The 2500-nt window shown below is 43.4% G+C and overlaps 1 protein-coding gene across 1 annotated transcript in view; it reads left to right on the top strand.

Annotated features, from left to right (window-relative positions):
* The window catches only part of stmA (Protein EFR3 homolog stmA), a 35275-nt gene that overhangs the window by 12247 nt on the left and 20528 nt on the right, over positions 1 to 2500 (top strand). Inside the window, exon 2 of the mRNA XM_070115623.1 lies at positions 2039 to 2115. Within this exon, the coding sequence (XP_069971724.1) occupies positions 2039 to 2115 (77 nt within the window). The remainder of the gene's footprint in view (positions 1 to 2038; positions 2116 to 2500) is intronic.

The raw sequence follows: 2500 nt of genomic DNA, 5'->3' as shown, positions 1-2500 counted from the left end.
TCCCCCTCCCCTCCCCACTCCCCTTCCCCTCTCCCCTACCCCTTCCCCCTCCCCCTCCCCATTCCCCTCTCCCCTCTCCCCTACCCCTTCCCCTTCCCCTCTCCCTTTCCCCTTCCCTTCCCACCCTTCCTTCTTTCCCCTCTCCCCTTCCCCCTTCCCCTCTCCCTCTCCTTCCCCCTTCCCCTCTCCCCCTTTTCCCTTCCCCTGTCCCTTCTGCCTCCCCTTCCCCCTCCCCTTCCCCCTCTCCCCCTCCCCTCTCCCCCTCCCCCTCCCTTCCCCCTCTCCCCTTCCCCTCTCCCTTTCCCCTTCACCCTTCCCCCTTCCCCCTCTCCCCACTCCCCCCTCCCTCCCCCCTCCCCTTCCCCTTCCCCTTCCCTTCCCCCTCCCCTCTCCCCTTCCCCTCCTCTCCCTCTCCCCTACCCCCTTCCCCCTTCCCTTGTCCCCTTTCCCTTCCCCTGTCCCTTTCCCTTCCCCTCCCCCCCCCCCCCCCAGCTCCCCATCCATTAAGGCATGCATTAACTTGAATACCTGCCCAACATTTTTTTATCCTCGAGCTTTTTTGAGGCAGACAGGTTACACAGTGCGCTCCGATTTTTTTTTTTTTTTTTTTATGTTATCACGTATTTTCTCTTCAGGTATATTTATCTTTTCAGCCTTTAATTTTTCTCTTTATTTATAGATAGATCAATAGGTAGAATGTTATACGTAGGGAGAGCGAGAGAGATTGGTAAATTTATGCATATATACATATATATGTACACATACACGGATACATTCATACATAAACATACACATACATACATATATACATGCATAAACATACATACATATACATATATATATATATATATATATATATATATATATATATATATATATATATATATATACATATATATATACATATACATGTATACATATATAAACATACATAAATATACATACATATATACATGCTTACATACATAAACATACATATTTATACATACACATTACATACATACACATTACATACATACATTCCTACACATACATATATACATACATACATACATACAGACAGACAGACAGACAGACAGACAGACAGACAGACAGACAGACAGACAGACAGACAGACAGACAGACAGACAGACAGACACACAAAACATACATATGTACATACATTTGTACATACATACATTCATAGTCATACATAAGTACATGCAGGCACATACAAAAACATACATATGTACATATACATACATTCATACACACATACACATATATAAATACATACAGACACACAAAACATACATATGTACATACATTTGTACATACATACATTCATACATAGATTCATAAAAATGCATAAATTCATACAGACAGATACAAAACCATACATATGTACATAAGTACATACATTCATACATAGGTCGATAGATAAGAAGATAAAAATGTTTGTCTATGTGTATATATATACTAAGATTAATTATTTTGATTAAATTTCTTGCTTGTATGATATTTGTTACCGAGTTCATTTGGAAATGGCATTTAGCAAATATGAATAAAAGAGTGGGCTTGGGTGGATGAATTTGTGTTTGTGAATATGGCTTTTGTGGAACTGATGTGTAAGATGTGTATTAACTGAACACATGAGGGAGAGGGATGGAGAGAGAGAGAGACAGAAAGAGAAAGGGACAGATAAAAAGAGGAAGAGAAGGAGAGAGAGACAGACAAGCAGAGAAAGAGGGACATATAAAGAAAAAAAGGAAGGAAAGACAGATAAAGAAATTTAGAGAGACAGACATTGACAGGGAGAGAGAGAGAGACAGAAAGAGACAGAGTGAGAGACAGACAGACAGACAGACAGACAGACAGACAGACAGACAGACAGACAGACAGACAGACAGACAGACAGACAGATGGTCAGACAGACAGACAGACATAAACAGTCAACAGATATAAAGTAAGATACACAAAGTACATGAGTAAGTTCTAATGGGCAAATAATACATATAGGAAAAAACAGTTGAGAAATAAATTGATCTTTCCTCTTCAGGTTGTTGTGGTTGCTGCTCGGCCTTCCGCCCGCGCTACAAGCGGCTGGTGGATAACATCTTCCCGGCCAACCCTGAGGTGAGAATGGCTGCCACCCTCTCTAACCCTTAGTCCCTGTTCAGATGAGTGATTTTAGTGGCCCAACTGCTAGAAGCGCGGCTGCCAGGTTAGTGGAAGTGAATAGGAGCGCACACATAGTGGCTTGTGGCTGGCCTGTGGCGTGACTTGTGATCTGCCTCACAGTGGCTCGACTGCTCAGCCACTTGAGATACATGCGTTTCTATGCGGCCGCACACATGGCAACAGCCACTGCATTTTCATGGTGCTAGCACGCCTCACTGGCTGGAGTGGGTGGGATTAAACCAGTGAGAGAGCAGTTGGAGGGGAAGCAGACAGACAGGCGACAGTAGCTTCGCTTCCCCCAGCATGTCATCCTGCTGCCAATACAGATACACAAGTAAGG

The sequence above is a fragment of the Penaeus vannamei genome, chromosome 37 (assembly GCF_042767895.1).
Source record: "Penaeus vannamei isolate JL-2024 chromosome 37, ASM4276789v1, whole genome shotgun sequence".
Lineage (NCBI taxonomy): Eukaryota > Metazoa > Arthropoda > Malacostraca > Decapoda > Penaeidae > Penaeus > Penaeus vannamei.
Note: the sequence above shows the minus strand (reverse complement) of the source record. Positions and strands in the feature narration are given on the sequence as shown.